Source organism: Neophocaena asiaeorientalis, unplaced genomic scaffold (genome assembly GCF_003031525.2).
Source record: "Neophocaena asiaeorientalis asiaeorientalis breed wild unplaced genomic scaffold, Neophocaena_asiaeorientalis_V1.1 scaffold747, whole genome shotgun sequence".
Taxonomy (NCBI): domain Eukaryota; kingdom Metazoa; phylum Chordata; class Mammalia; order Artiodactyla; family Phocoenidae; genus Neophocaena; species Neophocaena asiaeorientalis.
In genome coordinates this window covers 82,578-105,977 of record NW_020172132.1, presented here as the reverse complement: position 1 = coordinate 105,977, position 23,400 = coordinate 82,578, and the positions used below count along the sequence as shown (strand labels likewise).

Genomic DNA, 23,400 nt, shown 5'->3' with positions numbered 1-23,400 from the left:
TGCAGGAACCAAGGTGTAGTCCTCACTGTGTCTCCAACACACTGAAGGGCACGCAGTTAAGTATTTAAAAAGATGTGGTACATATATACAATGGAATATTACTCAGCCGTTAAAAAGAACGAAATAATGCCACTTGCAGCAACATGGATGGGCCTGGAGGTTATCATACTAAGTGAAGTAAGTCAGACAGAGAAAGATAAATATATGATATTCTGCTTATATGCGGAATCTAAAAAAAGTGATACAAATGAACTTATTTATAAAACAGAAATCGACTCACAGACTTAGAGAAAGAACTTATGGTTACCGGGGGGGAAGGCTGGGGGCGAGGGATAGATTGGGAGTTTGGGGTTGACATGTACATACTGCTATATTTAAAATAGATAACCAACAAGGACGTACTGTAAAACAATAAATAAAAATGAAAAATAAATTAAACAGAATACTTAGATGCTCTTTAGTCAAACTCACACAAATATTTGCCTGAGAAGCAATAAAAGCTATGACCCGTCTTTCAGCTCTGAGAGAACGTGTATGTGTATATATAAAGCTGTACTTTTACTTTTGAAACATTACGTACAGTATTAACTCTCAGAACCGTTTTGTTTGAAATATGGTATTAAAATTATACTTAATTTTTAGACCAAAAAAAAAAAATCTTTTTTTTAGACTGCGTGAATCAGTGACTGAATGAATGAATTGTGCTTCCACGGCCAAGGTTGGCCCACTGCGGCCAAGAAGCTCTTTAAAACGATCTTATCGAGATAAAAAGGGTGACTCTTTTCCTTACGTTTCCTTCCCCTGGCCCCCAGGATTCAGTAGCTTTGTGATAAGGAAAATTAAAAATGGAAGTTATCCGTCAGCATTCCCACACCTATTCAGTTTGGTAGTTAGTCCATAAGGCAATAGTTTCCTTAAATGCTTTGAAACAAAAACTTACTTGCCATACTTCTCCTTGTCACTGTGACTCATTTGAATAATCTAAATTGGTTCAAGGATTCTACAACATTCTCAGCCCTCCAGCCTTCACGCAGACCTTCCGTCTTAACTAGACCCCCAACTCCCAGAGAGATGATTCGAGGTTTAAGTGTCAGAAGAACAGGAAGCAGAAGGAAGGAGCCTCGGGAAGCAGGGACAGGCTGTCTGGTTGCCGCCTTAGGGGGACAAACAAACCGAGCACCAGAATCCTTTGTCCACTATCAGAGGAACAAGTGTCCTTTCCTCTGGGCACATGAAGAGAACAGAGAAGTGACCTTCGTGTGCCCAGACCTTGGCATCACTGGTAGATGGCGGCGGCGTCTCTGCCCCCAACGTAGCTGGAGAGGAGCGGCTGGCCCCTCCCCCCAAATTCTGAGGCGGACCCACTCTGCTGCACTGGGCGGCAGTTTTCCCGTAAGCTCACTGGGAAAAACCAATAACCACATCCCTCCAAGAAAGGTCAAGAGGACTCATGAATTAAATTCTCTCACACGATGAAATTACTTCACACCCAACAACAGTTTAATTTGAAGACCTTCCTGCAGACCCTGGGGGGAGCTGAGATTTATGAACCCGCTCACTTACTCTCCCTCTCTGGGTCAACTCTATTAAATACTATGTAAAAAATGCTAAATGCCACAGTGTCCTTCAAAGGCGGCCCAAGCCTGCCCACCCGGGTTGCACAGCGGCTCAGATCGCAGCTCTTTTACTTTGGGAAAGGGCCATGGCTGGGGCGCGGGGAGGGGGAGGGAGAGGAAGGGAACAGATGAAGAAACGGAGACCTGTGATGTTAGCCAGAGCATCTGGGCCTGTTAAGACACCACACAGTCACCAAGTCCTTCCCTCTGCCTCTAGGGAGGCTAAAAATCAACTCAAAAAGGTAGTGCCTTCATGAGGCCTTTGCTGAAAATCCCAGTCTGTGCCTCAGCAACGCAGGCCACAAGCCACACCTGGCCAGGTAGGGAGTTGATGCGTCTTGGTGCTTGAAAGATTTCTTCCTCTGCCCCTTGCTGGTTGGGTGTCCTTGGGTGAGCTGTGTACAGGCTCTGAGCCTGTTCATGTGTGAAACAGTGGCTATTTATTGTCTGTCTGCCTAGAACCATACTCTTCTTCTCTGGGAGAACCATCCCTTCCTTCCCCAACTTTAAGGGTAATTACAGTATCCGTAGCACTCCCTGGGAGGGACCACTCCAGGGAGGGATGCTGACTCAGGCCTGGGATAGGGTTCAAGAAACACTACCCCCAAACCTGGCGCCTTGACTATTTTAAGCTGAAGGAGTTTGAGAAAATGGCAGAACCAGGAATGTCACTCTTCTCACCCGAAACAGGTCATAAAGCCCTTAAGTGAGGTGCCCTCCCTATACCAGAAGGAAAGGAGCATCCTTATTTCTGAAGACAAAGGGACACTGAGATGAAACTGAACAGTCTGGCTAAGATTCCCCGCAGTTTACTACAATTACCACACACTCTTGACCTTCTCCACGACTGTCCACTCTTCATCAAGCCGGGCATAACTGCTCAGCATGAACTGTTTCTTCGAGTCTTCGTTTCCTTATGAAGACTCCCAAGTCACGTAGAACTTACATTAGATAAATGTTATGATTTTTTCCTGTTAATCTGTCTTTGTCCATTTAATGTTCAGACCCAGCCAGGAACCCTAAGAGGGTCAAGAAAAACTTTGTCCTCCACAACACCAGGCAATTTAATGTTGCATCTCCTCCAAACAAGGCAGAGGAAATCCATCCGAGAAAGGCTAATCATACTCCTTCTCAGGGATTCCCTGAATTGGGGTTAGAAGGAATGCTCACTCCGGGGGGTTACAATGCTGAAAAAAATGCCAGTGTCTAACGAGGTCAATGAGAGAGACAGAGACAGAGAGGGACAGTGACTGAGACAGAGAAACAGAGAGCAAGGGATAGAGGGAGGGAGGGAGTCGACAGCATCTGGCTTCCTGGACCCAATCCCTGAAGCCACATCTGCTTAACGTGATTTGGTTTTTTTTTTTTTTTTTTTCGTGATTTGGTTTTGTAACCATTAAGCGCCTTGCTTTTGCACAAACTAGTTTGAAATGGTCTCTACCGCTTATAAGAGAAAGAATTTTGATTAACATAGTCAACTGCTTTTAAGAATTATGGTACTGGGATGATGGAAATGTTCCAAAATTAGATTATGGTGATGGTTGCACTTCTCTGTAAATTTACTAAAAATCATTGAATTTTGCACTTAGAGCAAGTACATTATATTGTATATAAATTATGTATGCAATAAAAAAGCATTGTTGCTTGACAAAACCAGTAAGTATGTTTATAAACTAAAGATAATTATCATGGCGGTTGTTTGGTCCAGTCTTTTCTTCTTTCTCATTCACCCATTCATTTTTTCATTCATTCAACAACTTTGTTGCACAGCCATGCTGTTTCAGGAAATATGCTAGGTGCTGGGCATATACTGGTAAGTAAAAAAAAAAAAAAGTTCATAAGCTATTATTCTAATCCCTTTTTAATTTTCATAGATGTTCTATTCACCAACCTTTAGTTATTCTCCTTACATCCTTTCGTTTGCAGATAATCCACATTCAACTCAGATTGAAATTCAAGTAGGCAGGACAGAATGCCCTCTTGGGTCACATTGAGAGTAAAGCATTTTCTAGTTAATGCCACATGGAACTGGTGATCTACCACTAAACTGCTGTGGATTTAAGCACTGCTTGATTCACTAAGCCTCAGCCTTCTCATCTGTAAAATGGGGCTTATAATATCTACCTCATACGTTGTCATCAGGATTAGACAGTTCTTGGGTGCAAAACGCTGGCCCTGTAGGTCGTCAACAAATGTTAGTTCCCATTCTCTTCCCTAAAAAACAATGTAGGCAAATCTAATACTAAAGGCTCTGAGACTGTCCTCCGAGAAGAGGCTACCCACCCTTCTTCAATGATGAAGTATCGGAGCTTGTCATTGCTGTCGCGGGAGGGAGTGGCGTAGCATTTGTTCAGCGTCAGAATCAGATGCGTGGAATCGGCTCCAACCACAAAGACCCCTACATACAGCACATCTCGAGTCGTCAGCACCACTTCGCCCTGGCGGTATGGATGTTTGTAGGAGGCATTTTTGTAGAGCGCCATCTTGGTGGTGAAGCTGCCTTCTTGGGTTGGAACTGTCAGGTTAATGACGCTACAAGAGAAACAGTCATAAGTCGGGGAACCCCAAGCAACGTTATCTATTCAATTACTTACCGTTTTCCAGGCTGAAAATGCAGAGGGAAGGCCAAGCAGAGAGTAGTAAAGTCTAATAATTAAATTTAATTAATTAAATCTAATTTTAATTAAAATTAAAAATTCAGTTCCTCAGCACCTCTCTCGCCCTGGCACATTTCAAGAGCTCAATGGCCACATACAGCTACTGTATTGGACAGTACTGATATAGGACATTCCCATCACTGTAGAAAGTTCTATCGAACAATGCTGGTCTAAGGCATCTGGGTTCAGAAAATATGAATTATTCTCTCCCTAGTGCTTCAGAGACAGATGCTAGCAGTTTTGACTGTGCTAACCTTAACTGTCAAGGAAAAGACAGAGCAACGTGCACAGCCCATGAGATTCTCTACCTTAGCATAGGCTTCACGACAGAGTCCAAGGAGATCTTGATATCCAGCTCATAAGCACATGAAAATTCCACACTGATCGTCCTGTCCCTGGTGATGATGTTGCCAGTATTGTTGGCACTTTCTATCCAAATGGTGTTTTTATACATGATATGAGTGGCATTGGACTGCAAAGCAAAGGGAGGTCAGAAATCATTAAATCTGGGCGCAAGTATGTGGCTTGCATTTCAAATCCACGGGCCGGAAAGTGGAAAAATGGCTTCATTTCATATATAACCCAGAGGCCAATATAAATCAGGATGGAGCTAGTCTCAGCACTTACTAGAAAAAAAGTATTACAATAGATGTCAACAGCACCCTTGAATGCCCACGGAGGGTGATTTCATGTACCACTGAATTCTAAGTACAACCGGTCCCCAGTTATCTGTGGGAACCCAAGCTGGGGACAGCATGAAGTATTGCCATCCTGAGGTAATATATATCTTCTCTTTCAAGTCTTAATTCAAAATCCAGCCTCCGCCAAGTCTTGTACCAGACAGCCCACAAGTACCAAAATGAACACATGCATGTTTCACCGTCTCGCACCTTTCACTCCCTGATAAAAAGTGTTAATGAACACAGTTATCAAAAAAAGACAGTAGGAAGGCACAGGAGGAAGAGAAGTGAGATGCTTTGCTAACCTATGAATTGGATAACCCGACACAAAATGTTGTGACCTTGCTGTATTTCTGCAGCCAACTGTTAAGTGATGTCTGGGACACCCTTATACCCTGAAATAGCTGAACCCAGCTGTCTTTACCTGGAAGAACAACAGAAGCACGAGAGAGGTAAAAACATGTGTCAACATGCAGGGCAAAGGACAGCAGACAGCGCAAACCAGGGAAGGAAGCATGTCACTTATCTTGCTTTCAGTTCAACCACTTAGCACCCAATGATTATCTTCCCGCTGTCCTTCATTTCGCACATGCCTTTTGCTGTTTTCCAAGGAGCATGTTTCTAAGTCGAACCCCTGAAGTTGGCTTAAGAACAATCAATGTGCAAACACCTGGAGCTGTCACCACCTCAGCCAGGTGCTCTTTCCTGCCCTCGTTCCTCACCTGCACAATGTTTCCACAGTTCCCTTTGGTGTTGTTGATCTGAAAGGAGATAAAGTCCTCTCCCTCAATGCCGGTGCACTGCCTGTCATTGATGCGCACACCCTCCCTCTCGAAGCCGAGCTGGAAGAGTTTGCACTTAGATATGGACACTTCCATCTGGGCAGCCTTGCAGGTCACCTCTGCGTCAATGATGTCGTGGGAGTCTGTGGGGAAACAGTCATTATGAGAGGCACATCAGTGGGAGTTGGTCTTGCTGTGTGGGTGGGCGAAGCACCCCATTCTCTTTAGAAGAGGCTGATGGGCTTCACACAGAGGCTGCAGCATTTCTAATGAAGCTCTGATCAAACTAAATGAGTATATGAACTCATTCAAAGCAATAACTTGGGCAATGCAAGGCCTTTTTTTTTTTGTCCATGCCGTGCGGCACGTGGGATCTTAGTTCCCCGACCAGGGGTCGAACCCACGCCCCCTGCATTGGAAGCGAGGAGTCTTAACCACTGGACCACCAGGGAAGTCCCCAGAGAGCCTTTTTTTAAAGGTGAAAATGCTATACAAAGCGTCTTTGATCTTTTCTTCCTAAACCCAGGATTTCCGCCCCGCTTTGGTGGTAGCTACTGTCCGTAAGCTCCATACCGCATCTGGCTCACTGTGGCCTGGCTAAAGAACGTGCCCCCAGTGAGGGCAGCCCTGGTCAGGCCACTCCACAGCCCAGCTGGCACCCAGGCCGGCACTCGGAGCTCTTGTTTTTTGAAATGGAATGCGCCAATGGACATTTTCTGTGAGTACACAAACACAGGCTAATAAGCACTAAAGAAACGGAGAGAAACGTTTTTATCTGCTTAGGTGAAGCCTTTGAACAGCACATGTGGGCCCCTTTTGCGGAGCCTTCTGGTCAACCAGGCTTTCATTCTCTGATGATGCTAAATGTGGCATGTGCCTTCTGAGTTCCTCGATTCAGCCAAGGACACGGAGCTGGGAAGCAAAGCAGGTCCCCCACAAGCTGACAAAACGAGTGTGCTCTTGGCCAGGGGACAAGGCCATTCCTACCTTAAGGGGACTCCTACCTGGAGTCCTAGTTGTTTGCCGTTTGCTTCAACATTTCTGCTTTCTTCAGGACCCACCGAAAAGCTTCGGGCCAGATAAAGCTGGCTTTAAACACGTCTTACATCACCTGGCACTCTCATCCTGATTCTTTCATGTTTTCGTCAAACCACCTTATCTCCCTGTGAGTCTAAAAGATCAGTTTGGATCCCTCTGATGTTGAACATGGCCTCAGATGGAGCTGGCTGATGCTATGCATGTTCAAATTTGCGTGTTATCATTTATTGAAGAAAAGGATGTAGCTACAAGGAAACGAACATTAGCCTGCTCTGAAGAGGTCGGGTTCCTTCCTTGTTCTGCTTAAATGCTCATGAAAGCTTCATTACTTGGGTTTCTAACCCACAGTGTGGGACGTGCGGGCTCCCACCCGAAAGCCTTCCTACATGGCTGCTGGGCGTCTCCTGCGGGGCCTGTCTGGCTGGGGGTGGGGTGGCGGCAGGTGTCACTCACTGTTTCCGTAGGGAGGGGGCTCCATGCAGCCACACAGCTCCCCTCCGTTTTCCAGCTCACAGGTTCGATTGGGACAGTCCGCCCCCAGACAGGGATCTTCAACCACTCCTGCTAAAAAGGAAAACAAACAGAAACACAACTTGATTTTCACACCAACGCACGGCAGCATGTGGTCACACTCTGGACTCGCCACTTCAGTGGACCTGGTGCGGTCAGATGGCAGATGCAAACCAACAGACAGGGCAGCCTTCCGGGAAATCATGACGATAGCGAGTAATTGGGTCCTTGCTACGTGCTTCGTGCTTTGGTGGCATTACCTCTTCCGACCCTTACAAGCTCTGCCAGCTAAGTATTGTAACTTGGCATCACAGCTGAAATGCACCCAAGGTCACACACAGGTGAAGGTAAGTGGGGAAGATGGAATACACAGACATGTTTAACTGCCGGGACATCCCGAGACTGCTGCACTTCCTGCTCTGTACCACAATCATATGCATTGGTATTGTTATATTTATATAAAGAGTAGGGTCCAAGCCATTTACCTCTAGATTCCCAGCACCCAGCCACCTCATAGTAGATGCTCAACAAATACTTGTCAACAATGAAGATTTTAGGGCCAGTAAGGTCCCAGAGAGGTCCCTCAAACCAGGACTTCTTAGTCTTTTTTTTGATTCATGGTCCAGCTACCCCACAAACTTCTACTTAATGTTATAAAAATAGACAAACTACCTACACACAACTCACCAGCATTGACTTAGAGTAACGGTACTGTTTTACCAAGAAGGGGAAAACTCTAAGTAAAATACAGATGTATGTGAAGTGCCATCACCAACAGGTTATAAACAATATTTCTGTAGCAGGTGAGCCCATAGGCCACCTGTGAGCTCGTCAACATTTCAGTTTGAGAACTACTGATTGAGAGCATTTCTTTTAGACATTCACTTGTTTTCTTTGAGTTCTTTATTTTTGATATGAGTTTGTTTTCTGATGATTTGACTCAATATAACAAAAGCACATTTCACTTACATATTTCAGTTGTTATTTCTAATTGTGTTCCCTTGGAAATTTTTAATTTTTAAAGTTTTGTCAAATTGCCATGCAAAAAAAAAAAAAAAGAATCAAGTAGTCCTGAGAAGCTTAAAGTGAAACCCAGCAGTCCCTCGCCTAGGCCCTCTCCACTTCCCTGTCATTTTTCTTGGTCATTTTAAAAGTCTTTTGGTGGTTTCTTCGGATATTTAACTCTATGTTTGTAAATGGTAAGCAAAAACTGTTTTCATTTAATTTTTACTTTTATCAGAATAATACTGGTAAAAAGTCAAATAATGCTGTATTGAAGAATGGCAATCCCATGTCCCAATCTTCTTATCTTCCAGTTCTAATGCTTCTGAGACAACTATTTTAAATCTTTTAATTCTTCTAGTTTTTACGTCCATATATCGAAATATCACTATTTTTCTTGATTTTTCAGTATTAGATCTCTGTCGACTTCCTCTTAGAGAAGATTAGGATTTAGTAGACGCTCACTTCTTTATTTAAAGACTGTCTCCCTATCCAGGTATAATAATCCTCATCGTCGTGGCATATGATGGTGAGTGTTGAAGAAACAGCAATGATTCAATCCCAGCACGAGCCAAGTTCTCTTCACGAGTTCAAAAGCAAAACAAAACCCCCGAGCTATCCCATAGCTGCAGATGCTGCTCCCGACCCTCTGCTAAGTAACTATTATACGTGGGAGGACGGGTATGGCGGAGCATCAGCCTGTCTTCATTCCTAGAAGGACGACTGAAGGAAAGCCATCAGCATCAGTTACAGGCACTTACTTTTTAAAGGCTTCCTTTTGGAAAGACGCTTTTGCTTGCCCAGTGGGTTCAGCACCTAACACCGCTGCTAAGCACACAACAGCCGCTCCATGTATGTGCTGGTTGATTAACACAATATGAACACCACCCAAGAGAATAAGGGAAAGAAAGTGTGGAGGTTACAGCTTCCAGGAAGGGAAGAACCTCACTTACAAACATGGTGGTCCACCTACCGCTTGGCAAATACGACATGCCCAATTCAGAGGGAAGTTTTAAGGTTAAAAGCAAAAATTCATACTTAAAAAAAAAAAAATCCAGACCATTTTTAAAGTTCAAAACAGTTAACGTTTTTTAAAGTATTGTTTATTAACAGAACAGGGTAAAATACTGAAGTTATCAAACAAACTATTTCTGTTGTTTGCTAACAGAGACCGGTCATTTGCTTGTTAAGAGTTTCTGAAGTCACTGAATGCATATTTTAATGAACCACATTGTTTTCAGGTTCTGAATTAAGTACATCCCTACTCTTGCTCAGGTTTGGTCTGCAGATTTACTGATGTGCACGCTCAGTCTTGGAGTGAACAGGGCCAGTTTTCACGGCAGTACCTGTACGCACATCGGGTTGGTGGTGCGTGTCGAGGGACAGGCACACATCCTGTCGGCCGCAATGTCATACTGCATTCATGGGACAGATTGATCAGTATGTATACGCACACACATATAGGGATGTGACCGATTTATGTGTGATTACGTACATATTTATTTGCTCCATGTATTTGATTAACATGGTAAGAAAATGAACAAAGAGAATAATGGATAACGCAGATCAAAATAGTTTTCTTACTACAGGAAAAAAATGCAAGAATCTACAGATCTTTATTTCATTAGTAATATATGTGTGATCCCTTTATGAATCCAGCCATGGCTTCCCTGCAACCGGGCGGATACAGCCAGCTCAATTCCAACTCGACTTGCCACTTGCCATGTGCCTTCTCGTTCTGATCTGGGCTCTGACCCATGTTAAGGGAGCCATGTTAAGTAGAGCTGAGTTTGGGGCACTGAAATCAATCAGGAATCCTATACTCTGTCCAGCTATCTTAAAGTCACTAGCTACACTGGTGTTTCTCCAACCCAGAGAACCTCACCTTCCCCAGCGGGTGTTCCAAATTCCATAACTGGTCAGGCAATTAGAGGGGAGTCAGGCTCCACTGAAAATGCGCCCCATGAAATCTGCTACAGCTCACACAGCTCTCCACCCTCCAACCCTGGAAGCAGATCTATGGGTCAAGACGCAGACCAGCCAGCTGGCCCTGGACACAGTGATGCCACTGGCAAAGCTGTGCTTTCAACTTAGAAAAGAGTCTGCAGAAATAAAATAATTCTCTTACAGCAATTCTCTTTCTCAATCCACTCGGTGCTGAGGATCCCGAAGGAGCGGCAAGACTCCCCATAGGCAGCCAGGGAGCCGCACAGCTGGTACTTCTTGTGGTTGTAGCAGCCGTCCAGGTAGCAGGACTCGTAGAAGGGAAGGGGGTCGAGCAGCCCATAGCAGGGCTGGAAGAAGCCCTTCATGTCCGTGAGCTTCAGGCAGTAGCCGTCGCCCTGCATCTTCTGGATGTGCACGTTGTCACACATGGCCGCGTACTGGGAGAACTGCAGCTCGTTGCAGCTGGGGGCGAGAGGTCTGGTCAGGGTAGGAAGCAAAACGAGGCATCCAAGATGGCCGATGAAAGGGCAGACCGTGGCAGTGCCCTTTTCAGCTAACCCAGAAGTTAGTGTGGGATGCTGATCCCAACACTAACAGACTGTGTGACCTTAGGAAAGTCACGGTAATTTCTATTGTTACGCCACTGGGATAAGTGAGGGTAAAATAAAGTTTTGGACTGGTAGCCAAAGTGTCAGACAAAAGGTAGATATTGATATAATAACCATTAACCTTCGATATAACTGATGCAATAACTATTAATGGGTGTTCATATAATAACAACCACCACCAATAATAATAATAGTTACTATCACTATTAATAATCATAGCCACGACAGTTGGGAGAATTAAAGATTTGAAAGGAAGTCCAGAAACTTCTCAACCAGTTCCAGTTTAGCTATCAGAGACCGAAAGTAAAATCATCACAAGAAAATTGGTGTCAGGCTGAAATCGTTTATAAAGGAAGAAAAAAAGGAAGAAAGGAAGGGAAAGGAAGCTTAAACAGACTCATAACTCCTCAGGAGGAACTGAAGCTTGCTCACCTTTGGAAGCCCCAGAATAGCTTAAGTGTACAAAGTAGTCATTTTTCTAACTGTGGGCCCTAGAAGTGACATTTTAGTGAAAGCATCACATTAGGAATTCTGGAATCTAATCCTGGCTTTGCCACTTATAGGACCCCCTCAACGTAAATCATTCCACTCTAGCCTCTGTTTCACCTAGAAAAGAGACTGGACCGGATGGTGCCCAAGGTTCTTTCCAGCTCTGGGTCCCATAATGCACAGGATAGTTTAATTTATGGCACATTTTTCGGTTTACACCTGCAGAAGGGTCACACAGGGTTTGGAGCTTCATGTTCACACCTGGGAATTTAGCTGATGTTTGGTGTATTAAAGCACAAGGGGACAGAACCATTGTACGAGCAAAGAAATGCCAGGAAAGAGAAGCATATCTATAGATCCTGAGAGGAATTAACATAATTCAGCAGCCCAGAAGGGCCCTAAATTAAACACCTTTGGAGTAACTTGTTTAGCTCATTCTATTTCAGCTGGCCAGAGAGGGGCCTGATAATACCCTCGCGGACTTCTGCTTTTAAAAAGGCTTTCTTAAAAAAAAAAAAAAAAGGCTTTCTTGATTCCCACCAACTTGGACCTGCCCAAAACCAAGCCTCTGGTAAGAGTCACAGACACACAGTCTCAGCACGGGGGAGCAAGGGATAGCCCTCATCTCCTGGGTTAAATCTTAATCCCACCCCCCAGCAGGGGTGCCCAGTTGCAGTCGGGCAGCTGGCCAAGGTTTCGGAATTCTAATCTTGGGAGCACTCTTCTGTTTAGCCGAGGGCTGGATGACACAACAATTTAGACTTTTATCATCTAAGCCTAGTTCCTCCCTCTGCTGTTCAAGAAACTGCTGTGCCTATTTGTATGATGAAAACTCCAAAGACCTTCAGCTTAGCTCTTTGTAGGAGTCCGGAAGGGTGATGCTGTACAAAGTCCCTTCCTCAGCAACACCTGTCATGGACGTGGGAGGACTGGGGCCCCTGAGTCTAGCGGCTGGAAGTTCTCACCTCTTCTGCATACCGTTGGTTTTCCAGCTCTGGGCCAGCACCACGCTGCTCACCACAGGCCTCCCCCGCAGGGTCACGTAATCATCGGTTAAGTCCCCGTTGAAGTTGCCACAAAGGCCACACACTTTGTTCTGCAGCCTCTCACTGATGCTGATTTTTATTACGTTGAAACCATTGTAGTGTATCTGGATGTCAGGGCTGGTGTCGATCACCAGGAACCCCTCGCTGCTGTAGATTTTGGTTGCCAACCCGGTTATAAACGGAACATTCACTTGTGTGCCATTCACCTGTCAAAGGAGAAAGAAAAAGTATATGATCCTCAAAGCAGGGGCTGGCAAACATTTACTGTAAAGGGCCAGAGTAAATATTTTAGACTTTGCGGCCCATATGATCTCTGTCAACTCTGTCCTCGTGGCAGGAAAGCTGCCAGAGACAACAGTAACTAAATGAGTGAGGCTGTGTTCCACTAAAGCTTTATTTACAAAAACAGGCAGCAAGGAGATTTGGCTGAATTTCATATTTTGCTGACCCCCTGCCCTAGAATTTGAGTACTCCCTCATCTAAGTGTCCACAGTTCCCCCCAAAGAAGCAAAATATGAAGGCAGAGAGTTACAAAAAAAAAAAAATGATGGAAAAGTATAACTCACAACAAATGGCTGGATTTTTGTATAAAACTTTCTCTAGCATAAACCAATTACTGAAAACGAAATCCCAATCCCGTGCTAAAGAGGGTCTAACACGGTTAAAATGAACCCGGGGGTCATTGCTATGTTAATTGTTTTCTTGTTTATAATGTTGAAACAGGAGGTACCCTCCCAGAGGTCCTATAGGTACAGTATTTTCTCCATTTGTCATTTTCTTGCTTTATAACAGTTTCTTTTTTCCTTAGCCCTTAGGACAGAACATAACATGCCTTTCCTGTACTTACAAAATAAATTCTTCTCCCCACCCCAGGTTATTAGTAACTTTCATTTCTTAAAAAAAGCAGAAGCCTTTAAAAAATATGATTCTTTACTATTTTAGTGGCTGGGGGTATTTTATTCAGCACAATGTCAGTTTTGCTGTCACGTGGTCCCTTTTCACTTTCTTGCTGCTGTATTCTGGACCAATGCAGTTGTGTCTATGTGGGCCAATTTGCAAAAGGAATTGGAGTGTCAAAAACAGTAGCAGCTTTCATTGACGTTAAAAACCAGTATTAAAATCCAGACTTTTCCTTTTAAGCCTGCAAAATACTGCCAGTCTTTTCCCTGAGGCTGGATACTAAGCTATTTGATGACTCTTCAAATAAAGATACTCCCAGTACACAATTATCTGAGCCGGTGGTAGAAAGCAGATACAGTAACACTCAATTCCAAAAATGCTCCTGTGTGTGTGCTGGCTCTCTCCCTGGCCCTCCCTAGCTGGAACCGCAACCCGGGGTAACGGGGTGCTGACTCCATGGTTCTGGTCTGTCTGCTGTGAACAGCCTGGTTTAGCTGAGAGGCTGGGGGTCACCACCACTAGTTCCGAGCAGATTATCTTCTTAAATGGAGGGATGGGAGGAATGCAAGTTGGAGAGGTGTATTAGTTATGGGGGTGGGTTGGAGATTCACATTTATTTATATACGGGTCTAAGATTCACAAGAAACCAGGCAGCAGGCCTAGGGAAGGGCCAACCTAAGAGAAAGCCACCATATCCTTCCTCTGCTTTCTTTCCCTTGGTGTGTCATCAGGGGGCGCTCTCATAGCGAGGGACGATCCCTCCCTGCCGTTTTTGTTTGTTTGTTTAACATCTTTATTGGAGTATAATTGCTCTACAATGGTTTGTTAGTTTCTGCTGTATAACAAAGTGAATCAGCTATACATATACATATACCCCCATATCTCCTCCTTCTTGCATCTCCCTTCCGTTTTTATTTAGTAGCTGTGTTTATAGGCAAACGCTTGCCTTCTCTCAGTTTCTATAAAGGATGGCAGAGACGAAAGAGTGGGTCTTGGTACAGGTAGGCAGAGCTAAGAATAATTTTAAAGGCTCTTAAAAGCAAATGAGATGCTTTTTGGAAATTAATTCAGAGTAAAAGTTGACTTAGCTACCATTTTATCACCTGAGGCTCTATCAGTACCCACACCGACCTTATAGCACCCACACCTGAGGCACCCACACCGACCTTATAGCCCTGAGACACTGTACATTTCCTTTGGAAATCGTTAGTCAAGGACTAAATGGGGCCCACGCTTACGCTTATAGAATCTTTATATTTTCATTCTTTAAAATCTGGTCATCGGTGTATGGTACGTATGAAGCAACAGCCTGTTATCCTCAAACCTCACGGAAAACCACAGCAAACAACCCCCTAGACACGCCCACGTTCCAGAGTACGTTTCTTAAGAATCAAGGACAGGCTTGTCACCTTGACAGTGTGCCGGTCGTTGATGAGAATCTGCTCTTCATTAATGTAGAAATAGACGGGCGAAATGATGGTGAGATTGGGGGACGACCACTTGTCGAAGTTTATGATGAGCTGGAAGGAGATGTCGGGGAGCTTCTGGCAGATGGTGGAGAGCACGAAGGCGCAGTTGGCTGGGAAGCGGAGGAAGGCGCCGTCGAAGGTGCGGAAGACGCCGCCGCCGGCCGCCAGGCAGTAGGAGGTCTTGGTGCTGAAGCAGCCGCGCACCCCGTTGCGCAGCGCGCACTCTTCGTCTGACTTGCACTGGCGCGGGTCGCACTGGATCAGGTTGCGCCGGAAACAGCGGCAGCGCCGCGTGCAGTCGCTGTTCCAGAACAGCTGCTTGGGCTGGAAGAGAGGCGCCGTTTGCATGCAACCCAGGCTGTGGTCAGAGTTGGGGCCCCCAGAGCCCAGACCACCTGGACCCTTTCCAGGCGGGGCTGGCCTATCAGTAATGGGGCTGGAATTTGCAACAAGGAGCAGTAGGGAGGCTGGTTCAATTCAAACGTTACACCCCCTGCATGTAACTCAGATGCCAATGTGTAGTTTAGTCTTTATTGGTTTCAGTCAAGAATTTGGGAATCTCTGCGGCTGGACTGTAGAACTAATCACAGCCAACCAACCGGAACGGGCAGCTGTCAGAGGAACTAAGTGAAGAGGAAAAACACTTGGTAGGAAATTAATCTAACAAGTACCAGCTCCACTTCAAGGAAGAAATTTAAATTCACTCAATAATGATAAACCCCACCCTTCAATCTTAAATAGGCTAAAAGAAAGCGATAACCAACTCTTACGATGAACCATTTCAACATTCCACGATACTCACTGTTGCAAACGTCTTCCTTGTATCTAATCTACTTCCAATTTACTTCTGTTGCAAATACTCCATTGCTATGTCCTGAAGTGAGAGACCTAGATAACAGTGAGGTCCCATGAAAGGAGAGCTTTGAGATCAGGCCACCTGGGGTTTGATCCCAGCCCTACATGTGCCACCCTGAGGGGCACTACCAAGCTCCCAGAGTGTCAGTTTCCTCTCTCGAAACTGGAGATAATAATAATGTCTTGCAAGGCAGTTGTGAAGATTAAATAAGACATGTGAAGCACATTTTCCGGCTGAGAGAAGGTACTCAATAAATAATAGCTGCTGTTGTTACCGGAGAAGGACCGCTCACCCTCTTTCAGATAGTGAGGAATTATATAAAGTTATATTAAATCCTACGACCAAGTGGATCATCAGTTGGTAGCAGCTATTATTTTTCACTCTCTGCAATCTGTAGACATGACTCTGCTTGGGGACCTCATGCTCTTGATCTTGCACTTGTTCTAGAGCAAGAATTCCAGGGAACTGTTGGAAATTGGTCGTGATTGTCCAAGTGGAGTGTGGTCCCAACGAGTGGACTACTTCATAGAGATGTGGCCACTCGGGGCATTAATTCAATTTTCTAAAACGGTGCTATCCAGAGGTGGTTTATTTATTTATTGTTTTTGCGGTACGCAGGCCTCTCACTGTTGTGGCCTCTCCCGTTGCGGAGCACAGGCTCCGGACGCGCAGGCTCAGCGGCCATGGCTCACGGGCCCAGCCGCTCCGCGGCATGTGGGATCTTCCTGGACCGGGGCACGAACCCGTGTCCCCTGCATCGGCAGGCGGACTCTCAACCACCGCGCCTCCAGGGAAGCCCCAGAGGTGTTTAAATGGCACAAGATGGGCCTATGCTACTGTCTGGTCACCATTTTCCATTTTAACTATAGACTTATCAAAACCCTGGATATCAAATACAGATCTGACTCAGATCCAAGGGTAAGTAGATAGAGGGTGAGATCTTCCAGGAAGAGTTTTCTCAATCTGGTGCACTTCAAGATTCCAGTGCACTGCTGATTCTTTCATCCTCAAAATGAAGTAGTTTCTGGAAACAAGTCTTCCCTCCTTCCAGACCTGTAAAATATTGACTTTCTTTCTCTTGTCAGATTTGCAGAAAAATTGAGCGGATGGTCTGGCCTCTCTCTGATAAGAAGTCAGACATTACATGGGTGGAAAGAGCAAAATAACCTGAAGTATGTGGATATGATCAAGGGTAGAGGACTCATCCCACAGGAGAACTTGATCATGAAACTGGCATCACAGTAAAGAGACAGGCCCAGTGCTGCTTTCTCCACCTTAATTAGACCTGACAACATCAGCTGGGTGATTACCCTACATGCTAATGGCTAGATGTGTTCTCTTTTTATTTCCAAAGAAATCTGTTGAATAAACAAGCCTCCAAGCTTGTTTGAATTGTGGCAAGTAGATGTGGATTATCTGTTTTGTGAGTTTGCTACTTCCCAGATATATGCTGTTGTCAAAACCCACTGACTTTCTGATGAAAAGCGGATAATAATGTTTATAAGTGCTAATAGTTGCCGAGAGCTGTATTGTGCCTTCCTGATAGCTCCAAGGGCTTTTACACGCATCATTTCATTAACACACCTGGACTTTTCATTTATAAAATGCTTCTTAAGAGAATGAACAAAAACAATAGCAGTTACCAATTACTGAACTACTAGGTGCCAGGTACTAAGGCACCTGGCATTGATTACTTATACAACGACCATACTGAGTTGGTATTATTAGTAATATTTTGTAGATAAGGCAACAGAAGCTCAGAGAAATGACACAGTTTGCTCAATGTCACATCAACAGCATTGGTTCAGCTAGGATCAAACCCAAATCTCATTCTATTATGTCACAGACACTCAGGATCTCTGTGGAGGGGTGCATGACACACTTGCTAGATGGAAACATTTCAGTAAATCTCTGGACAGGGGAGCAGAGATTATAATAGTGTTTTTCAGTTTTGAGCCTGGTTATCTCTTCTCCCAGATTGTGGGAAAACGGAATCTATTATTATTTTCTCCCACATGGTCTGCCTCTTCCTTTCAAATAATCAATATTTCTAAGAGCTTAACTTCAAAACTCACCTCTACCAAGAAGCCTTCTTTGATCAATTTTACTATTTTACTCTACTTTTTCCCATCTTTCTAATACAACATTTAAACAAATTTCCCACCGAAAATGAGACCAAAGGTAACGTCCATATTGATTTTCTTTTATCTCCTCTCAAAGTAAAGCCAACTTAGTTGTTCTTGAACAAGAACAATGCATCTTTACAGAAAGGAGGCATTATTTATTTTTTGCCTAGTTTATTTCCAGTTCAGACATTTCAATTAGATTTTTTTAATGCTGTGGCTCTTTTTCATCTTAAAATTGATTAGTTCTCTAGGGTATTATATTTCACTTGTTGATATGTTATTTTGTAATTGTCCTCTTGTTCTTTAAAGTGCTTTTTTTTTTTTTTTTTGCAGTACGCGGGCCTCACTGTTGTGGCCTCTCCTGCTGTGGAGCACAGGCTCCGGACGTGCAGGCTCAGCGGCCATGGCTCACGGGCCCAGCCGCTCCGCGGCACGTGGGATCTTCCCAGACCGGGGCACGAACCCGTGTCCCCTGCATCGGCAGGTGGACTCTCAACCACTGCGCCACCAGGGAAGCCCTAAAGTGCATTTTTTCCCCCTCTCTTGAATAGATTTTCAAGTTCTTTAAGGCAGGGAACATGCTTTATCATCCCCAATGATACCACTAGCACAGGATCTGCAAATAGCAGCTATTCCATCGATGCTATTGTTAACTGTCTACTCGCCAGCGTAAGGTGTTGATATCCTTTAAACAGAGAATGGCCTGGAGGCAGAACCAAGGGCTAAATACCCTCTCCAGGAAAGATCTCTTCTAGCTTAGCATCACAGCACATAAAGAAAGATTACAGGGTAGAAAAGTAAATGATTTTGTGAGCTAATATGTTTTACTCAAAGAAGGGCATCTTCATCAGCTTTATGTGAAGCCCCCAAAAAGAGAGAAGCAGAGGGTAGGACACAACTCTCGGGGGATGGTACTAAAGTGACAAATGACACATGCAGAAATGGCAGCCCTCACTCTCTCTAATGGAGCTGCAATAAGCAGAAGAGGGAAAGCCCCATCTGCTAGCCTCGAGCTCTATCTTTTGCAGTTAAAAGTGTCCTTAGCTGAGACAGCTACAAATGTCAGATTCACCACCATCCTATTTCCAAACAGTAGCCACATCAGAAGCTTTCTAACTAAGATTTACAGGAGAAGAAATCAGAAGGGCCTAGAGAAAGGCGTGGAGGAGAGAGAAACACAAATGCTAGCGAGGAAGGGTGGGAGAGTGAGACCCAAACACGTTTCCCAATCCGGTACTCCGTGCACAAGAGCCTCACCAGACCTGTCCTTGACCTCTCGGCCCCCCGCTCTGCCTGCCTGCGAATCCACACCACGATCTTTGTAATCAAGTGGGAAGATGGGTCCACCGTGGCCCGCCTCTTGGAGCGGGAGAGAAATCTGCCCAGCAAGGAGGACCCGGTGGGCGGGGCACCCCTACCTCGTAGTACTTGCCGTCAGAGTAGCAGCCGCAGCTGTGGGGCAGGATGCAGCTCTTGCCATTGAGGACGTAGCCGGCGTCGCACTGGCAGCCCTCCACGCAGTAGTGGTTGCAGTCGCTCTTCAGGCGGATCGCGGCGCAGCGGGGCTGGCACACGCTCACGCAGCTCTCGTAGTGGCTGTTGGGAGGGCAGGTGACGGCTGGAACGGGAGACGAGAGTCAAGATCGACAGTCACCAGGACGGTCAACGCTTTCCTCTGGCCCATCGCTCACCCACTTGCGGAGACGGAGGCCCGGCGGGGAGGAAGCTTTGCCACCTTCCCTCTTTCCTACTCTCTCTGCTTATGGAAAGCCTCTATCTGACTTATCCCTGTGGGAGTAATGGACCAAAGAGCAGATGGAGGTGACAAGACTCCTCACACCATCTTTGTCCTGTCCTCAGCCTTGTTTCCTGAGGTCCTCTAGAACCTGTTGCCTTAAACCCATCTCCCAACATGCATCTTGACTCCAGTGAGTCACTGGATGGCCCCCCGGGGGTGCCCCATATTCACTCCTGCCTTTAGGTCCCCAGGTGTGTTGATCTCCCTTCCCCAACCCCTGCTTCATCCTCCCAGCCTAACTGAATCCTGCATTCTTCAAGCCCCAGGTGGAGTCCCAACTTATCTGCAGAACTCCCTACTCTTATACCAATACCAACTCAGAACTTCCAGGACCTTTTTCTAAGACAGTAGTTTATAAACGGTAGGCCCCTGAGCCTCTTGATTTCTGAGAAGGCAAACGTGCACTGTGTGTGTGCCTGTGTATACAGACTGACCCATGTCAGCTATGTTCCGTGGTTTTCAAATGCATGTAGATGCTTTTCTGGAAGGCAGTTGGGGTCCTGGTGAAGAGCGTGGGCTCTGGAGCCAAGCTGTGAGAGACTGGAGCCATTACTTAATCTCTCTGGGCCTCAGTTCCTTATCTGTACAACACAGATACCCACAGCACCACTTCATGGCTCATTGGGAGGGAATGAGTGAGTCTGTGTACTTACAACAGTGCCAAGCAACTAAGTGTTCAGTAAGTGTTAGCCAATCATTAAAGATAGGTTTGCTTAAAAGTTTTACAGAAACTAATAATGCCATTTGCAGGGACATGGATGGACCTAGAGATTGTCATACTGAGTGAAGTAAGTCAGACAGAGAAAGACAAATATCATATGGTATCGCTTATACGTGGAATCTAAAAAAATGGTACAAATGAACTTATTGTCAATTCCACTCCTGGGTATATACTCAAAAGATTTGAGAGAAGTATTTCAAAGAGAGATTTATACACGTTGTCATAGCAGCATTATTCACAATAGCCAAACCATGGAAGCAATCCAAGTGTCCATCAATGGATGAGCAAAATGTCTATATACAATGGAATTATTCAGCCTTAAAAAGGAAGGAAATTCTGCAGTATACTACAAGGATGAACCTTGAGGACGTTATGCTAAGTGAAATAAAGCACCCACAAAAAGACAAATACTGGGGGACTTCCCTGGTGTCTCAGTGGTTAAGAATCCGCCTGCCAGCGCAGGGGACATGCGTTCGAGCCCTGGTCTGGGAAGATCCCACATGCCGCAGAGCAACTAAGCCCATGCACCACAACTACTGAGCCCGCGTGCCTACAGCCTGTGCTCCGCAACAAAGAGAAGCCACCGCAACAGGAAGCCCACTCACGGCAACAAAGACTAGCCCCCGCTCGCCGCAACTAGAGAAAGCCCACGCACAGCAATGGAGACCAATGCAGCCAAAAATAAATTAAAAAAAAAAAAGACAAGTACTGTATGATTCCACTTCTCCAAGGTATCTAAAGTAGTTAAGTTCACAAAGACAGAAAGTAGAACATTGGTTGCCAGGGGCTGGGGTGGTGTGGGGTGGTGTGGGGTGCGGAGAATTATTGGAATGTTATGGAATGGAGAGTTATTATTTAGTGGGTACAGAGTTTCAGTTTTGCAAGATGAAAAGAGTTCTGGCGATGGATGGTGGTGATGGTTGCACAGCAATGTGAATGTATTTAATGCCACTGAACCGTACACTTCAAAATGGTTAAGATGGTAAATTTTATGTCTGTATTACCAGAATAAAACAATTTTAATGCCATATCTGCTATGTCCTTATTTCATGTGCATTCTTTGTGAGGTTGACTGTCTTTTCATTTGTTTGTAATCCATTTGTATGTCTTTCCTGTGAACTGCCTTTTCACATCCTTTGCACATTTTGTGTTGGTTGAATTTTTTTCTTATTGAATTGTAAAGGCTCTTTATAAATTAAAAATAGACTTTTGTCTGTCATGTGTTAAAAATATTTATCATTTGTCTTTTGACTTTGCTTCTTCCTTTTTTTTTTTTTTGGTATGTTTGTGGCTTTGATTATGTTTTTGCCACGTAGAAATTTAAAAATTTAAAGTAATCAAATTTATCAGGTTTTCCCTTATGGCTTTGGTCATTTTGCTTAGAAAGTCCCTCTCTACTGCAAGATTACCAAAAAGACTCCTTTGTTTTTCTTCTAGTAGTTTTATAACTTAAATTTCTATGTTTAATCTTGGTTCTGTCTGGACTTTATTTTTTTTTATTCCCTTTTCTTTTTAATTTAATTAATTAATTTTTTATACAGCAGGTTCTTATCAGTTATCTATTTTATACATATTAGTGCATACATGTCAATCCCAATCTCCCAATTCATCCCACCACTACACCCCCAGACTTTATTTTTGATTGAGGAAATGAAGGAAGTGTTTAAATAGTTTTCTGCCTGCTAGTTCGTCCCTTATTGAATAGTACATTTCCCCCCAGTGATCTGAAATGCCAGCTTTACTATATACTAATTTCTCTTTAGTGTTTGAGCCTCTTTCTGGACTTTCTCATCAGTCCACTGGTTGGTCTTTCTGGGAATGTGCCGGTATTGACTTGTTTTAATTACTGAAACTCTACAATACATTTTAATATCTGGGAAGATATACTATCGATTTAGAGATGTCCACTGTTGTTTCAAGTGTGCTGGTCCTATTTCTCCAACTAGACAATAAACTCATTATTTTACACTTCTGATTCTTCCAGGGCCCTCAAGATTGTGCTGAGAACATGACAGGTGGTTAATAAATATTTGATTCTTGAAAACAAACTTCCAAATTCCTAATTCTGATTTTCTCTCACCCAAATGAAGTACTAAGAGCTGAGAGTGATGATGTCTCTACACCTGGATTTCTATCACGGTCACGAACGTGTCTCTTGCTGTGGCCAGTGGACTGATGTAGCCTTTGTGCCCAAGGTGGGTAGGATGTGTGGGTCCCTCTGAGGAGCAATGCAGCAATGCAATAGAATTGACCTTGTTTGAGCCTTGGCTTTGCAATTAACTAGCAGTGTCACCTTGGGCAGGTTACTTACTCTCACTAAACCTCTGCTTCCTCATCTGTAAAATGGGGATAATGAGTAGTAAAGATAAAATGAAGTGCGATTTTGCAAAGCTTCTGGTACAGTGCCTGGTACTTCAATGAAAGCTTCTGTTATTAATAGTAGGAGCAGTTGTAGTAATAGTAATAGGAATTTTAAAAAGTTGTTCCACTAGAATTTATTGAGTTTGCAGGGAAATATATAAGAAACCCCCTAATTACCAGACTTTGGACCCAGGACTCTGAAGTAGCAAAAGCTGCCTCTGATAAAAGAGAAAATGATAATGATACTCAAACTTGGCTGACCACGTACCAGATGTCAGGCACCAGGTGGCCTGGTTTATGAGACATCATCACAGTTAATTCTCACGATGGCCCACTGAGGTTGGTACATGCCTTCACAGACCTGATCCTACAGAGCTGTACACCCTCTGCAGTACCTGTGGGCTCCCCAGCTCCTCAGGGCCTCCTGGCCTGACCAGGGTAAGAGAAGCAGTACTGCACAGGGGGAGAGCATTGTCTCTGGAGGCACTTTCCAACTTACCCGAGCCACTTGCCTTGGGAAAGTCACTGAATCACTCTGAGCTTCAGTTTCTTCCTCTAGAAAATGGGACTATTAATGGTGCCTACTTTACAGGGTTGCTGTAAAGTTACAGGAGTCCATGAGTGAGGACTCATATCGCACTTAGAATAGTGCCTGGCACGCGGGCGGAGCTAAATACCTGCCGTGCGGGTTATTTGCTTCTCTTACCGTACCCTCACCATCCCGTGCTCTACTTTAAGCCCCCCATTAAGGGATTGAAAGAATGATAAATTCAGCTAAAGAATTTTAAGGATGG

The 23,400-nt window shown here is 44.6% G+C and overlaps 1 protein-coding gene across 15 annotated transcripts in view; it reads right to left on the bottom strand.

Moving 5' to 3' along the window:
- The window catches only part of TECTA (tectorin alpha), an 86,486-nt gene that overhangs the window by 4,941 nt on the left and 58,145 nt on the right, over nt 1–23,400 (bottom strand). For 13 of the 15 annotated variants that reach the window (XM_024751864.1, XM_024751899.1, XM_024751890.1 and 10 more), the window contains 8 exons: nt 19,145–19,344; nt 14,685–15,068; nt 12,295–12,581; nt 10,414–10,694; nt 7,227–7,337; nt 5,676–5,878; nt 4,582–4,745; nt 3,900–4,148 (listed from right to left, as the gene is read on the bottom strand). In XM_024751864.1, coding sequence (XP_024607632.1) covers nt 3,900–4,148; nt 4,582–4,745; nt 5,676–5,878; nt 7,227–7,337; nt 10,414–10,694; nt 12,295–12,581; nt 14,685–15,068; nt 19,145–19,344 — 1,879 coding nt within the window. Of the gene's footprint in view, nt 1–3,899; nt 4,149–4,581; nt 4,746–5,675; nt 5,879–7,226; nt 7,338–10,413; nt 10,695–12,294; nt 12,582–14,684; nt 15,069–19,144; nt 19,345–23,400 lie in introns of those variants that run through there. The other 2 variants (XM_024751923.1, XR_003004048.1) reach the window with 2 other exon arrangements.